The sequence below is a fragment of the Lissotriton vulgaris genome, unplaced genomic scaffold, assembly GCF_964263255.1.
Source record: "Lissotriton vulgaris unplaced genomic scaffold, aLisVul1.2 SCAFFOLD_661, whole genome shotgun sequence".
NCBI classification, from domain to species: domain Eukaryota; kingdom Metazoa; phylum Chordata; class Amphibia; order Caudata; family Salamandridae; genus Lissotriton; species Lissotriton vulgaris.
Window position 1 is genome coordinate 371,675 of NW_028249328.1, and position 14,336 is coordinate 386,010.

The 14,336-nt window shown below is 46.2% G+C and overlaps 1 protein-coding gene across 1 annotated transcript in view; it reads left to right on the plus strand.

Annotated features, from left to right (window-relative positions):
* The window catches only part of HSD17B12 (hydroxysteroid 17-beta dehydrogenase 12), a 361,745-nt gene that overhangs the window by 218,022 nt on the left and 129,387 nt on the right, over window positions 1-14,336 (plus strand). Inside the window, exon 7 of the mRNA XM_086950325.1 lies at window positions 10,930-10,964. Coding sequence (XP_086806451.1) covers window positions 10,930-10,964 — 35 coding nt within the window. The remainder of the gene's footprint in view (window positions 1-10,929; window positions 10,965-14,336) is intronic.

The following is a 14,336-nucleotide window of genomic DNA, read 5'->3' on the forward strand; positions in this document are numbered from 1 at the left end:
CTGCGCTGCACCTCTGAATGTTTTAGGCATCATGTGTCTTCTTGCGCTGCACCCCTGAATGTATTTTATTGCATCATGTGCTTTGTTCTCAACACCGCTGAATGTGTAGGTTTATGCATCATGTGTTTCTCTTTACTACTCCTCTGAATGTATATTTATGCATCATGGGTAATGCGTTCTTTCCTAGACCCCTAAACGCTGTGTGATACTTAGGTGGTTGTCCTTACACCTCTGTATGTTTTTAACATCATGTGTTTTTCCTTTACTACTCCTCTGAATGTGTTTCATGCATCATGGGTAATGTGTTCTTGCTTATACCCCTGAATGTATATTGTTCTTAGGTGGTTGTTCTTTTTAGTACAGGTGGTCCTAGTGAGGTCCTGGTACCTGTTCCCAGTAGTTACTGGATGTGATTTATAACTGTTACTTTGTGCTACAGTGATTTTATATTCTTTTATTCTAATTTCTGACAGTATTTCATTTCTACTAAGTGCTGATTCTGACAGTGGCCTATGTGGCCCTGTCTTGTAAATAATCCCTTGTGAATATTGCCCGTGCTGGTTGGCACAATGTACATGTGTGATACTATCTGATGTGTGTTTACAATACAAAAGTTATTTTATAAATAACCTTGTGTGGAGTTCCTTTTGTGGTGTGCCTAGTATGTTGTTGCTGTTGTGTGCTGGGGCCAATGCTTTACACATTGCCTCCGAGTTTAGCCTTACTGCTCGTGCCAAGCTACCAAGGGGGTGAGCAGGGGTTATCTTGTCGTGTGACTTCCTTGCCCTGACTAGAATGGTGGTTTCTGCCTGGCTGTGGCGTCAGCCTTAGCCTACCAGAAATAGCCAGTTCTAACACTGAGGATTTCAGATAGTCTCATATCCTGCCACTACCCGCAGGTCGTAGGCTTACGAGGGTAAATTATAGCAGCCTGGGAGCTGCTGCTACAAGGGAGGAAGAATTGAAGAATAACTGCCCATGCAGGTGTATACTGCCACGGCCGTCACCTTGCTCTGTGCCCAAAAGCGGGTTGCAGTTGCTGCTGCACCGGCTGAGTTGGCACTGCCAGTTAGGCAGGCCGCTAGAATAGCCCCTAAATATTCTGTACCACTGGTGGAATTATCAGGCTGGTAAGAATTCCTCCAAAGACCAAGCTATAGCGCGACTCTCTATTAATCGCTCCAGCGCAGTCTGCCAACTCTGAACATCGAAGGGCATGTCTTTTAGGGATGCTTGGACAACCCCTGAAAACCAGGTGTTGGCTTCCAGCCAAGCCGTCTAAGCACTACACTGGGCCAATAGCACAGCCTATGCAGTTGGTGGTATCAGTGACGGCATGCCACACATTTAGCCTCATCCTGTCTATCTTGGATCTTCTGCTCCAGTAAGTTCCTGGTGCTCCCTGGTAGGTCTGAGCATGGTCACACAAGCTGTGTCTTGTAAACCGTTGGGTGTGCCCACCCAGAAGACGCACCGCATTCAAAAAGTTTAAAACCTGGCTAGCTATGGGGCAGTTTGAAGGTAAGAATTCAGATTGACTTGAGCATTGTTGCACCACAAGACTTTCAGGCATTGGGTGTCTTTAAAAAAAGAAACCAGGATCACCAGACGGGTCTTGTTTGTCGGGCCTTGGATCAGCAGACTGGAGAGGCTGGCTGAGCCCAAGTGGTCCGGAGACTCGACAAGGGCTTGTAGAATGGTAACAGTGGCAAGATGAAGTTTGACCCGTTTTAAGACGTTCCGTTAGTAGATTTGCCCTGGCTTCCTTGGTAGTATATTGCATTCCAGTGTTATTCGATGAACCACTGCTGCAAAAGAGGCTCTATTTTTATTGGTGGACCAGCAAATTAGTTCAGCTTACTTTACTGTGAGGTATGTAGCACACCTGCTTTTTAAAGCCTCAATACAGTCTGTGTAATGAGGGTGGAGCGATTGTCAGACTACTTGTCATCAATGTCATGAGGATCATTGGGCATGCCCTGGACCACATCAGAGTTTGAGAAGCTGATTGCCTGTCACCTAGCTCCAAGTACGAGGCTGAGACTGAAGGTCTGGCTGTATAACCATGGGTTGCAGCTTAGTTATTTCATAGCGTGACGTAGGCTTGGTGCAGGCAGATGTCGCTTCGGGGACAGAAAATCTACAGCTGATTTGGATCTGGTATGGACGGGCTGAAGACGGCTGGAATGCCAGAAACCGGTCCTCAGAAGCTTGTTTCCGGTCCAGGGAAGATATGGCTTGGCAGTTCGGGCTGGACTGTTACCATGAGGCACAGGGTCAGACTGATTTGCATATAGCCATGTCTGAACTGGGGTGGCAAAGTGGGCTAAAGAACGGTGATGGATTAAACCCAGATCTTTTGACTGGGTGTGAGTGTTTGATTGATACAGATGCTCCGTCCATCACCACCCCCTTTTGTACCGCTTTTGGCTGCCATAAGTGTGGCATGGTATGCTCAGACGTGAGTCCCTTGCTCACTTTGCCACTGGATTCAAGCAAGTCGGGCTAAAGACGGCTGGAATGCCAAAAACCGGTCCTCGGAAGCTTGTTTCCGGTCCAGGGAAGACATGGCTTGGCAGGTCGGGCTGGACTGTTCCCATGAGGCACAGGGTCAGACTGATTTGCATATAGCCATGTATGAACTGTGGTGGCAGAGTGGGCTAAAGAACGGTGATGGATTAAACCCAGATCTTTTGACTGGGTGTGAGTGTTTGATTGATTCAGATGCTCCGTCCATCACCATCCCCTTTTGTTCCGGTGTATCAGTCGCTGCACAGCTTTATCCGATTGTTTTTGAGGAAGACCTCTTCCCTTGTACACTGTCTTTGAGACAAATATTGGAGTCTTCATAAAACCGACAAAGTTGGGAATGGAGCTACAGGTCCTCATTGAAGACTAGGACGAACAAGCATTAAAATATGCAATACATCTCTCCTTTTATTAAGTAAAAGCCATTTGCTTTGCAATACAATACCATTAGCAAAGCAAATGGCTTTAACTTAATCAAAGGTGAGACCTATTGCATTTTCAATGCTTGTTAATGTGAAGCTGTTACACTATTAGTGCCTAGAGAATCATTCCATGTATATGTACAATGTATTAGTGCCGAGTCAGCCATTCACCTCATAGGACTCCAGAGTGTCAGCTACTTCCAGTGCTACCAGGGCACAGGTCTTAAGGAAATAGAGGTGGGACTATTTATTATATACAATTCACGATGGGAAGTGACATCACAAGAAAGAACCTTCTAATCACGCTCACTTAAAAGGTCAAGGTCAAGGTCCTATTTTGCAAAAACAACAAATCAACATAGACCATATGCATTTGTTCCACTTATTAATGTGTAACTAAGCTTGAAAACGACTAAACGACTAAAAATGGCAATATATTTGAATAAATAAACAACTTGCTAAATGCGCTTTTAGTAAGTAAGTGTGCTGGGTGTATATTTTTTTAAACATTAAACTTGCTGTTGAAGCTGTTTGATTTCCTTCTGGTGTTTTTTATCTAGCTACAAAGCACAAAAGGACTTTACATATGCATGCTGTTAAGCAGCAGATGGGTTAATGGAGTGAAGTTCTTTGTTCATTACATACGACATAAAACTCAACCGTCTCCTGGGCTATTCTCACTAATAAAGGGGATGCAGCCAGTGGGGTGGAGGTTTACAAACATCCTCAGTTTTATTGCCTAGATGTCAACATTGAGCTTCATACTCTGGTTCCTTCCGTTTCTAGCCGTTAAGCTTGTACAGAAATGTACTGAGAAGTTATTTGCCCAGGATCACACAGTGTGTCAATACTGTATTAAAACTCTAGCTCCTCACCCGGCACATTGTGCGTGTCATTTGCATGAACATGATTAGTGTAGCTATAGAGAAGACCTGGACGCAGGTGGCAGTATTCTTATGGGACGTGCCAGCCTGTCCCGGGAGAGGGGAGTAGAGCAGGGCAGGCCTAGGGCACATTCAAGTAGGTAAGGTGCTGAAGCAACAGCTGGATTCCAGGAATATGCCTGGTCCGGGATGAAACGAGCGTGGAAGAGAACTGTAGAGGGTGTTCGATAAAACAGAGGAGCAAACGCAGCTTGGAGAAAGAGAGGGAAAAACTCTGCTTGGGTAAAAAGAGGAGCACGGGTTGGGACTGGGGCAGTGGGGGAAGCTTAGAGGGGGCGCGCTAAGAAGCAACAAGGGGAAGTAGTTTAGTTGGAGTGGGCTGTGGAACAATGGGAGAGAATGGAGCAGTAGAAGACTGCAAAAGAAGGAGGTGTGAAACTACGTAGAAGATAGACTGGGTAAAAAGAGACGAAGAGAAAGTAGAAACGTGGAAGGAGAGAAACACAAAAATTGAAGAGAAGCAAAAGGACTCGAGAGGAAGAACGAAGTGAGAGTGAAAAGAGAAAGCAGACGATGACAGAGAAAGCCAAGAACTTGTACAAAAGAGGGAATCAAAGGGAGCGAGGGTGAGCGATGCAGAATGAATGGAAAAAGCAAAATAAGAGCGGAAGCGAGTGCAGCATTAACAAGCCGCTAAGCAAGCCATGCAAGGCTGAACATCACTGCCGTGCACTCCTGCAGCATGCACCAATAGGCTCTCTGATTGGTTGACAAGGTCCACCAATCACAGTGCTAATTTGCTAATTGTCAACTAATTAGAGAGCCGACTGGCGCATGCAAGGCAGCATGACAAAGCTTTTGATAAGAAACTTTGTCACAACAGCCGTAATGCAGGCAACTGAGTCCTTGGGGGCCGTCCAAAAAAGCCAAAGGGCAGCAACCGAAAACCCTCCTTTTCAATGGGAAGCCATCGTTTGACATAAACGAAGACGCTACTCAATGAAAATGAGGGACGGGGCTCGATTCCCCTTCTCGAAACGGACTTGTTGAATATAGCTCTGACAGACGAGGAGCGCATGCGCGCTCCAACGCCAGGCGAGACCTAAAAAGGAGCAGACGTCCGCTTTCGAGGGTAGTGTTTTTTTGCGGCTGTGCTCCATCACTTTTTTGGCGTTGTAAAGTCCCTGTAGGGTGATATGGCACTAGAAACATCCGAGGTTAGAAAAATGTGGTTAGCTTAGAGTATCCACCAGTAAGAGTGGTAAGCAAAGTATTCTTTTTGAAGAACAAATGCTCGTTATCTCCACCCATCAGACTCTAGTCTGTAAGTTTCAAAAGCAGTAAAAAGGTAAAACCACAGATCGCAACGAGAGCAAGTTGCTTAGAGGCAGATTTATTCATTCAGTTACTGCCATGGTAAGTCATTTGATGGATATGAACTAGTAAAGCCGTCTTCGCGTTTTATTATTGCATTGCTGTGTGAATATTTTTATACCCAATGCCAAAGCGGCTGTAGTCTGGGGGAAGGGATGGTCGTGCTGGTTTCTGATTTTGATGGGGGATATGCCTTTCCTTATCGCCACTTATTACCAGATGAATTGGCGATCACTTTGCAGTAAAGCTTCAGAAACCAACAATTTTTAACAGGTGATTTGGTCTTTTGTCATTAACATACTCCCATCCACCAATCAATCCATTCCTACTTTTTATTCCGAAATCACTAGTGGACTAAAGGTCTTCGTAAGCTACATGCGGCATTGACCAGATGAGCTCTGCAGTCCTACTCCTAGACTGTCGTGCCCATTTGTCGCAAAGGTTCTTTCCCAGCACGCCTTTTTTTCACTTAAGACACCTTATGTGAAGCTACTTATTGCACCCTTTGGACCAACTCCACACTCCCTTGGCCTACTCCATCTAATGGAGGATGCACTTCTGCTCCGCTCTGTTTCTGTGCTTTTCTGTTTTCAATACAATTTTTCTAAATTTGCATATGCTTAAAAAAATAGGAAAACAAGAGAGGGTTTGCATTGCCATCACTCGACGACGGTTGTGACCCTAGAACAAGTTGGACATAAAGTGAATTCTTTTAGTAGAAGAAACACAGACTTGACGTAGACAGTCTGCAGGCGGAAGACCAGAAACACAAAATGTGATGGCTTGTCATAAACTGTGTTCATCCCTCGCCTTCTCTCTGCCCACAGCTGAGCTGCATGAAGAATGGCTGCACTTCTTCTTGCTCAAGACTTCCAGCATCAGTGATGCTTTTTTTTTTCATCACTTCACAGGGTTCCGAATTGATGGGCATCTGAAACCTATAATAATAAAACACTGCTGTTTCTCCTTTTAATTCAGGTCCCTCCCAGCGCTACCTGTGCTATGGTTCTGTTGGCACAGCAACAGTCGTACTGGAACCCCTTTACAAGTTTATGCTTACAATCTGACACAGGAACCTCTTTAAACATGTATGCTTGTGATCAAACATATGACTTTCTCTGCAAGTGCATGCACAAGTCATCAATCCCATTGTAAACAAAGTTTTGAATACCTCATTGCCATCAGGAACTGTTCTGGTGCAAGGGAAAAGTGACAGAATTCGGGACACAGCCATTACAACGCAACTATAACAACGCACTACCATTTCAGCGAAATTTTACAACGCAGCTGCTATTACAACGCATGCCATTACAACTTAAGTATGGGTAAGTATTTAAATAAATTTTAACCCCTACACCATCCAACACTTACCCTACTATTACACCCCCCTGGAGTTAGAATAGTAATTTTAACCCCTACACTATCCAACCCTTACACTACCATTAAATTCCCATTAATTAAAAAAAAAAATACTTACCCATACTTACGTTGTAATGGCATTCTTGTAATAGCAGCTGCGTTGTAATGGCAATGCGTTAGAATGGATCCTGCGTTGTAATAGTTTTGTTGTAATGTCATACATCTACAGATTTCTGCCTTTGTTTAAATGCCCATGACTGATCCCAAATGTCTAGCAAATTATGGGCCCATTTTCCTTCTCCCTGCTTTTTGAAAAAGTTTTGGGGAAATGTTGTAAATGACCAACTCTCCCAGTATATGGATAATATTGGTCTTCTGCGTCCGAGTCTGGATTCAGAACTCACTTTAGCACTGAACCGGCCCTATTAGAGGTCACAGAGCATATTAGGGCACTCTAGGCAAAGGGGGGAAGGCTGTCTTGATGATGTAGGATCTATCTGCAGCCTTCGATAGTGTCTCCTACTTGAGACTCCTTGACCGCCTCCAATCAATTGGGATTGGTGATCTAGCTCTGAAGTGACTCACTTCCTTCTTGGATGAAAGAAGCCGAGAAGTTTGACTGCCCCCTTCCTCCTCCACAGCTCGAGAGCTAACTATTGGAGTGCACAGGGCTCAGCACTCAGCCCCACCTTATCAGGGTTTATCTTGTGCTCTTAGCTGTGCTAGCTGAGACCGTGGGTGTTAGTTAAGGTAATCTCATAAATTGACGATACCCAGCTTCTTTTCTCCTGTGGAAAGTGAGAAAAATCGCTTGAGTAGGCATTAAAAACTTCCTCTATCACCCCAGGCATACAGCTCTATTCACCAGGCATACAGCTCTATTCGCCAGGCATACAGCTCTATTCGCCAGACATACAGCTCGTAATATGGTCGGTATTGAACCTGCCACCAAGATTGTCTCCCATTGGTACCTCACTGCTCCTCGTTTACACAGAGGCAACCGGAATCGAAAGTCTGAGTGTCGGTGCAACTATGATTCCTTGGGCTCATTACTGCATAATCTATGGGAATGTCCTGCTCTCACATCTTATTGGACACAGATATTGGATGACGTAGACACCCATTTCAATGCACATCTGCCCCGTTTCCCTGCTTATGTTATATTGAGCATACCTAATGCACTTACTTTCCGCTTTAAAACTCGACGAGGCAGAGAAATTGGACTAGCCTTGGGTGGAGCTTTACTAAACATCCTATCACACTGGGGTACGGGTCGGATACTGACATACCAGGGATGGTAACATCGACTATAGTCCACCCTAGGGAAGGAGCTGTTCTCTCTGTATCGATCAAAGGAACCTGTTCTCCGTCTAAGGCGACCATTTCTGACCATGTTGTCCTTGGAGTTCAGAGAACTTACCTGCACCAAATACTTAGGCTTTCTTCGTCTGACTGCGACTCCCCGCAGCTCTCTGTAAATGCCCATTGGAAAGTTCTCTGGTTGAGTTCTTGAGACTTAAACCATTCTTTCTGCTTTGGTCCTGTGGTTGGGTGGGAAGCATGTTTAGATTATTCAGGAATTTTGTAACGAGAATACAGCCAATGGACCTCAGGCCTTGTATTGCAAAATAACTTCTCTATGAACATTAATAAGTAGATTTAAACCAGAAAATCTGCCTCTCTGTTTCCCTGGCTGTCCATCAACCAATTAATGTAATCCTGACAAAATGGATATTGTGTTTATTGTCCCTAGATTCACCAGACTTATAGAGGATCTTCTGGCCGAAGGACGCCCTCTATCCCTACCCTTAACACGACACTGAAAAAAATTTAGGAATCTAATTTGACAGTGTCCTCACCTTCCAACCACAAATCCAGACCTCAAGTGGTGCAGAATGCGGCAGCCGAATCTACCTCATCCTTCCCCCGTGAACCCATATGTCCTCGCATTTGAAGGCCCTTCACTGGATTCCTAATAATAGAAAAATCCTTTTCAAATCCCTGGTCCTTGCTCACAAAGTCCTGCCCGATGCTGTCGGTGGCATCTGAGAGAGAGCCTTTGTGGCTGCGTCCTTTATAGAAACCTGCGGCCCCCCTACGGTCAGTTGGTCAAAGTTCCAAAAGTCTTCCAGGCTAGAACTGGATGGAGGTCCTTTTCCTGCCTCGGACCGGTCGCTTAGAATAACCTTCCTCTGGAGGTACGTACCGCAAGCGAGCCAACCACCTTACAGACCTTGCTTTTTCAAAAAGCTTACAGGACGATCTGTGCCTTGAATCCAGCACCCGGAATCTGTGTGCTTTACAAAATCTCATCTCATCATGCATGTTTCTGGACACTGGATTCTCTTTACAAGCGCATGTATGATCAGACACTGGAATCTCTTCATAATCTCAGGCATGTTACCAGACCGTTTCAAATAGATCTTCATCTGCAAACAAATGAATCTCTTTGTTCATGTTTACCTTCTGGGAGCGGCTACCAGGGCCCATCCAACGCTGAGCTACTCTTGATCAAACCACTGGCTGGTCGGCCACAGAGCAAGATTTAGCTTGTCTTAGCGCTTACTTATGATAATTATTTTGTTGGAATCCGGTGTGCCAAAAGAACTAGCGGTCTGCCACTGATCTGCATACCAGGGCAATATAAAACAAAATTCTGCCTCTCCCTTCTCCCAGATATCACACGGACTCCCTACGATTTCTCGAAGTAGGAACTCGTTGGAGGCTAAATAAGGAACTGATTCACACAAGAGCAGAGCCGAGGGTTTATTTGGGGGACATGAAGATAGGCTGGATAAAGAATATACATGTTTTAAATGTAGACCACAGTGGGAGCTCTGGGAATGTTTTAAATTCACGGATCCGGTCAGCTGCCCCGGTGGGAATGGCTGATACAGGCCCTCGCCGTGGCATCACAGACCCACGGTCGCTCTCTCGGTCTGTCTCTTCCTCCCTCTCTCGGCCTGTCTCTTCCTCCCTCTCTCGGTCTGTCTCTTCCTCCCTCTCTCGGCCTGTCTCTTCCTCCCTCTCTCGGTCTGTCTCTACCTCTCTCTCTCGGTCTGTCTCTACCTCCCTCTCTCGGTCTGTCTCTTCCTCCCTCTCTCGGTCTGTCTCTACCTCTCTCTCTCGGTCTGTCTCTTCCTCCCTCTCTCGGCCTGTCTCTTCCTCCCTCTCTCGGCCTGTCTCTTCCTCCCTCTCTCGGTCTGTCTCTACCTCCCTCTCTCGGTCTGTCTCTTCCTCCCTCTCTCGGCCTGTCTCTTCCTCCCTCTCTCGTTCTCCATAAGGTTGTGGAGAAAGAGTTATTCTTAAAGGCCATTCATGCAAAGTCCTCTCGTCTGAGATGCAGTTCTCATATTTCGTCTGTGCTGCCTGGAAGCATCTTTTGTATCAGATGCTTTAAACCACCAAAATACAGTTCTGAATGAAAGAACGGCCACTTATTCTAATCTGGGTGTCGCATATTGATTGATGTGACACGCACTAGGACCCTCGTGGTGCGGGGGTGGACAGGAACTGCGTCTTATGCATGGAGGTGCAAGGGTGTGATAATGCTGATTACGAGATAATGGGGGGAGGTGTGTGTGCGTGTGCACGTACGTATGTACACACAGCAATAAAATGGTATTTGACTGCAGCTCCCGTTTGGGGTGTTTCTCTGGGGGGAGGACACCTTGGACCACCCGACATCCTGAAAGTTGGCAGCTGCAGTGTTTTTTCAAAATGTGATGAACTGTGGGGGCAGTGAAGTGATGTTACTGGAGATCTCTTGTTCATACTCTCACTGTGTTGGCGTTCTTTGGAAAAGCGTTTCAATGTCCTAACTGATGTAAAGCCTCTACTAGGAAGTGTCGGACTCGTGTCACACAGTCCCCTGTGCCTCTAAAACGCACTCTGTACTATCTATATGTACAATTTAATGCATGCAGGAGACGCTCAGGCCCTCAAACAGAACGTCGAGTTTAAAAAAACATGTTTTATTGTCTTTTAAAAGGTCGATTGCGGGGCATATGCAGCATTTTGTGAATGAGCCGGTCTTCGCTGCAGTCACTGTATGTAAATTGATGCAGAGTAAAGTATTGTGTGCGATGCTGCCCAGCGCCTTGAAGTCCGCCTGCGCCTGGTGTGCTGTGCGGAGGGGGCTTGAGTGGGTCAGTGGGGGCTCCAGGCTCTTGATACGAGCTGCGGGGGTACTGTCTGTCTGTCTAGTATCCTCAGCGCCTCTCTGTCACGCCCTGTCTGTCTGTCTAGTGTCCTCAGCGCCTCCCTGTCACGCCCTGTCTGTCTGTCTGTCTATTATCCCGAGCGCTCTCTCTAGTCACGCTCTCTGCCCCGTACTTACCTGCCCCTTCTCTCCCCTGCAGATGACGCGGCTGCTGCTGCCCGGCATGCTGGAGAGGTGAGTCACGACTGCACACACGGCGGCGCACACGGCGGTGACTCATCGGCCCGGGGATGACTCACCGGCGGCGGCGGCGGGGGACCCCGGGCCGGGGCGCGGAGGCGGCTGCAGGCAGCCGAGGACGAGGGCTTCCCCGGGAGGAGCCGGCTCGTTCTCCCGCGCTGCCGTGGGCCTCGGCTCCATTCTCAGCATCTGCTGCTGTGTGGATAACACCGGCCCGGGCTCCCAAGGCAGAGAGAAGGGGGGGAGGTGGAAGGGGTGCCTTAGCTTGACCCCACCCATGACTGGGCCAACCCTTTAACCCCCCGTGGCCTATACACGCCCTTAGCTGGAAATTCACCTGTGACTGCACAACCCATTGACCCCCCCCCCAAGTGCCTATACACGCCCTTATCTGGACCCAACCCGTAACTGCACCAACCCTTTAACGCCCCATGGCGTATACACGCCCTTACCTTGACCCCACCCGTGACTGCCAACCCTTTGACCCCCCTCCCCAGTGGCCTATACACGCCCTTAGCTGGAAATTCACCTGTGACTGCACAACCCATTGACCCCCCCCCCCAAGTGCCTATACACGCCCTTATCTGGACCCAACCCGTAACTGCACCAACCCTTTAACGCCCCATGGCGTATACACGCCCTTACCTTGACCCCACCCGTGACTGCCAACCCTTTGACCCCCCTCCCCAGTGGCCTATACACGCCCTTAGCTGGACCCCACCTGTAACTGCACAACCCATTGACCCCCCAAGTGCCTATACACGCCCTTAGCTGGACCCAACCCGTAACTGCACCAACCCTTAGATCCCCCATGGCGTATACACGCCCTTACCTTGACCCCACCCTTGACTGCACCAACCCTTTGACCCCCCATGGCGTATACACGCTCTTAGCTTGACCCCACCGGTGACTGCGCCAACCCTTTGACTCACCGCAGTGCCCCCCCCAGTAGCCCGTGTGTTGCTGTGGCACTGGTCGACCTACGAGTACACGCAGTGCCGCCACTCATCTTTCAACCACAAATTTTAAATGTGTACTCATTTGTTTTACTTAACATTTGTAGTTATGTATTTTTAATTTTTACTATTTTTTTTTCTGTACCCATTGTTTTAATTTAAACATGATATTTTCTTTTCTGTGGTTTTCCTTACAATCCTGCTGTCATCTCTTTAGGTGGAACCTTCTAGACCGCGCATGGGCGGTCTCCTGCAAGACAGTTTGTGGCCTTACCAAGAACTCTCAGGGCATGGCTCCTGCCCATTTTCTTACTACTAGTTGTGTAAGAACATGGATTTATTGGGAGTGGGCAGTCGTCCACCTCAAGCAATAATAACCCTAACTTGCCACGGCGAACCCCGCAGTCTCTATATAGACCTGAATCCCCCCTCCTGTAGCTATATTACAGAGCAGACAGGCTAAACTTGAACTATTTAAACTATATGAGCAGTACCAAAACAGTAATAAAGCCTGAATACCAAACAATAAGAATCCTAAACTGCATTAAAACAAGCACTGGAAATGCCAATAGTTTTGGCTTTAAAGGAATGTCATATGATAATGTGAAGCATTATAAGTAGATACAATGGGAATGGATATCCATTTATGCAGAACCAGCAATGCAGAATATTGATAATGATGTAGGTCAAAAGGTGAGGTGACAGGTGCACTGTCAAACCAGACCCAAGAATCCAAGTAAGATGATGCCTTCCCTCCTCTCGTTTGTGCTGGTGCCAGGGTATACCATCTTCCATTAGCTAGTTATCAAAGACACTTTAATAGCTTTAAAGTGGCATGGGTGGTCCTGAAAGTTCAAGTTCACACAGCTGGATATTTAAGCAGATGATCACAGATGTGTGGAGGGCTCTTTTTTTGTGCGGAAGCACACAACTGCTGCCCAATGAAAACGTACTCCTGGCTCCGCACATGAGGGTGTAGCCAAAGCCCCTCTCTTAGTGATTCTTGCATAATTTTCTGGCAAGAGCTGTGCTGTCACATCTAACCGTAAAACTGGAGTGCATTTGAATGAACATAATGACCCCCAAAACGAAAAAAAATCCAATAAAGAGAACTGGAGATGAGAATTTTTAAGTTTTAACCCCTTCGACGCTCATGATGAGGACAGTTCGTCATGAGGTACACCTCTCGTACACTCATGATGAGCTGAGCTCGTCATGTAACGTGGGTTTTTGCAATCTGCAGCGCACTGCAGAAATCTGCACCACACGCAAGGCGTTAAGCAACAGTAACACCAAAGAGTACTAATAGCCAATGAAAGTTCATCGAAGCATAAGACAGTTACCTAGACACAATTTCGAGAAATAACTGCCAAGAAAAACTGGTTTTAGCCAAATAAAGGTATTTGAGATTCTCTTCAGAACAAACAAACCACCAGTTGAGGAAAGCAGTTCAGAGTAGTAAGGGGCGCCCAAAATCCCTTGCTCACCAACACCCCGTCCGACTCCCTCTGATCGGTGGCTGCGCCAAAACAGCTCCAACAAAGTACAAACTGTTGCTTACTCGTCCTCAAAAACTCTCGTGTGACTGTATGCCGGGCCACTGAAATTACACAGCTGTGCGGCCACTGCATTTTCCCCATAATTATGGATTTGCCGCATATCCAGCATCTGCTTCATAATCTGCAGATTTGAACAAAAAGTTCAAAAGTTATAAAAAATGCAGCAACACTTGTTACCGCGCAGTGGAACACCCTTTGCAAAGGTTGACTGGTTGACTTTCTGTTGCTTATTGCTATATTTGGTTGTTAGTGTATAGAAAAAGGCTAATCAATACAGTTGCTAAGGCAGGGTAAATATAATCATGGGCTCAAAATATTAGGCAACTTAGCAATTAACAAAACAAATCTAAATTTATAGTTGATTACCACAACAAAGAGGGTACACAAAACAATGACCGGGAAGGCATGGCACTATAAATTCTGTTTATTTGATATTCAATTCTTTTTATTGTGTTAAAGTCTAAGGAAACGATATAATCCAATGATCTGAAATAAAGCTCCACAATTCACTTAACTCCATTAATTTAATCTTTCATACCCTCTCGTGAATCAACAGAATACATCAATTGAACTTAATATTGTTCCTATTGAAAACTTGGTAACAGTGATAAATAAATCAGAAATACAATATAAAGAATGTACAAAGAATATCTATCTCTCAGTGGATTTTCATTTCAATTGTCTACGCTTGTTTCGGCTCAATGCCTTTTTCAGGAAGCCGCATGTTTAGAACCAACTGTTGTATCTGTGAACATAACGCATCCTTATGTAGAAACACATGGCCCTCATGTAGAAGTAACCAATAGATACGAACATGCTAAATTAAAAGTCAAAAAATGAAAACTCCTCTT